Genomic DNA, 1,733 nt, shown 5'->3' on the forward strand with positions numbered 1-1,733 from the left:
TCAAATATCGGATATCAGAGATGTGTTGAGATACATTACGATTGCAATGAAACATTTTGAAAGCGCCAAGCTGACCCTTTCCGACGTGTATAAGCACATAATGACATTGAAGCTGGAATTGGAACAATATCCTTTTGTTGACCTTTCTGCGAAAGTTGCCGAAATAATTGAAGATCGCTTTGCTATAGTTCTGAAATCAAAACTAACATTAGCTTGTATGTACTTGGATCCACGATTCCAGTGTGCACTTGACGAAAACGAAAAGAAAATCGCCAAATCGTATTTGGTAAAACTGCATGAAAGAATGGAAATAAAGCGTTTGGCCAAACTTGATGCAAGTCCAGACACAGATAGTCGTTCAAATGAATCCGACAATTCAAACACACGTGACGAAAATGAGAATCTATTGGAGAAAATGTTACAATCCAAATGCAATCAAGCGAAAAATTCACACCAAAAAAAGATTTTACAATTGCTCAATGAGTTTGATTTTCAATCAGAACGAACGCCAACTGGAATTGATATAATTGAATTCTGGACGAATAATGCTGCTTCTCGACTAGAACTGGCTAAGTTGGCTGCTGTATTGTTTGCCATACCCGCAGCGGAGGTGATTTGTGAACGAGATTTTTCAACTTTAAATTTCGTGTACAACAAGCTGCGAAACAAACTCAACGATGAATCATTACAATGCATCATGTTTATCAAATCGAACGAAGAAATTTTTCAAATGCAATAGGTGTTTATATTATTTAAGAAAAAAAACTGATATCAAAGAAAACTTTCTGTGTTATTTTACATTTTATTTCGAATTAAATAAGTTGATTATCTCATTACCTGAAACAAAAACTTCATAGTCTTACTTGAAACGATGTGATAATTTTTTTTAGCAAAATAAATAAAGAACTACAAATCATTTCTAATCCTTTGTCATGCTAATTCTTCTATATTTGATGAGATCTTTACTGTTGCATAAATTTACATTGCATGTGTGTGTGTTTACTTTCAATTAAATGAAGGCATTACAACCTATTTTGTACATATTTTCAAGTAAAATACTCTCGAAATTTCAGAAGTTTTAAGAATATCATCAAAGAAGTTCAAAAGATGTAGAATTATTTATCTAATTCAGATTTTTCCTTGAATTGTTGCATAATACGTGTTGCATACGCATCAAAGTTTTTCATTCGGAGAACATCGTCCTTCACACGAATTGCCAAAAGTTCTTTGACAAATCGCAACTTTGTCTGATGGGCCGAAAGGTCACAAGTTGAGAGTTGAACTCCACCAAATACATCGATCAGCATAAACTGGACGAACATGAAGTCGTTTTCCTTGTTGTTGTAAAGTGGCATTCGATTCCATAGCAGCAAAGTATCAACAATTGATTCACGGATTGTGACATCAGATTTTGGATAATAGCGATCCTGGTTTTCCTACGCAGAATAAGCAATCAAATGATTCCAATTAGATAGAATGAATTCTAAAAAATAGTAATTAGTTTTTGCTATACTCACTCGCAAAAGAAATGGAATTGTAGCCGACAGTTCGTCTTCTTCTTTGGTCTTGGTTGGCTGTGGCATTTGGGTACCCACTGGAAAATATTCCTCGTCTTCTGAATCCGAGTCCAAATCGTTGCGATTTTGTGTTTCAACATTTCCATTCTCACGCTCACGATCAGCTTGGTTGTTTCCTCTACCAATTGGAGCAGCAACACCTTGATTTCCTACGTT

At 35.0% G+C, this 1,733-nt stretch overlaps 2 protein-coding genes across 2 annotated transcripts; one reads left to right on the top strand and one right to left on the bottom strand.

Annotated features, from left to right (window-relative positions):
• Positions 1-100: 100 nt before the first annotated feature.
• Positions 101-739, top strand: LOC129572295 (uncharacterized). The gene has a single exon (XM_055452238.1). The coding sequence runs from the start codon at positions 101-103 to the stop codon at positions 737-739; it is 639 nt and encodes a 212-aa protein (XP_055308213.1).
• A 262-nt stretch (positions 740-1,001) lies between these two features.
• LOC129572297 (uncharacterized) lies at positions 1,002-1,722 on the bottom strand. Its single transcript, XM_055452239.1, has 2 exons — positions 1,518-1,722; positions 1,002-1,436 (listed from the first exon to the last, which is right to left on the bottom strand). Exons 1-2 carry the CDS (start codon positions 1,581-1,583, stop codon positions 1,116-1,118), a joined length of 387 nt encoding a protein of 128 aa, XP_055308214.1. The 5' UTR covers positions 1,584-1,722; the 3' UTR covers positions 1,002-1,115.
• Between the last annotated feature and the right edge of the window lie 11 nt (positions 1,723-1,733).

The sequence above is a fragment of the Sitodiplosis mosellana genome, unplaced genomic scaffold (assembly GCF_009176505.1).
Source record: "Sitodiplosis mosellana isolate CC-2019 unplaced genomic scaffold, AAFC_SMos_1.0 Smas_scaffold_4668, whole genome shotgun sequence".
In the NCBI taxonomy this organism is placed as follows: domain Eukaryota; kingdom Metazoa; phylum Arthropoda; class Insecta; order Diptera; family Cecidomyiidae; genus Sitodiplosis; species Sitodiplosis mosellana.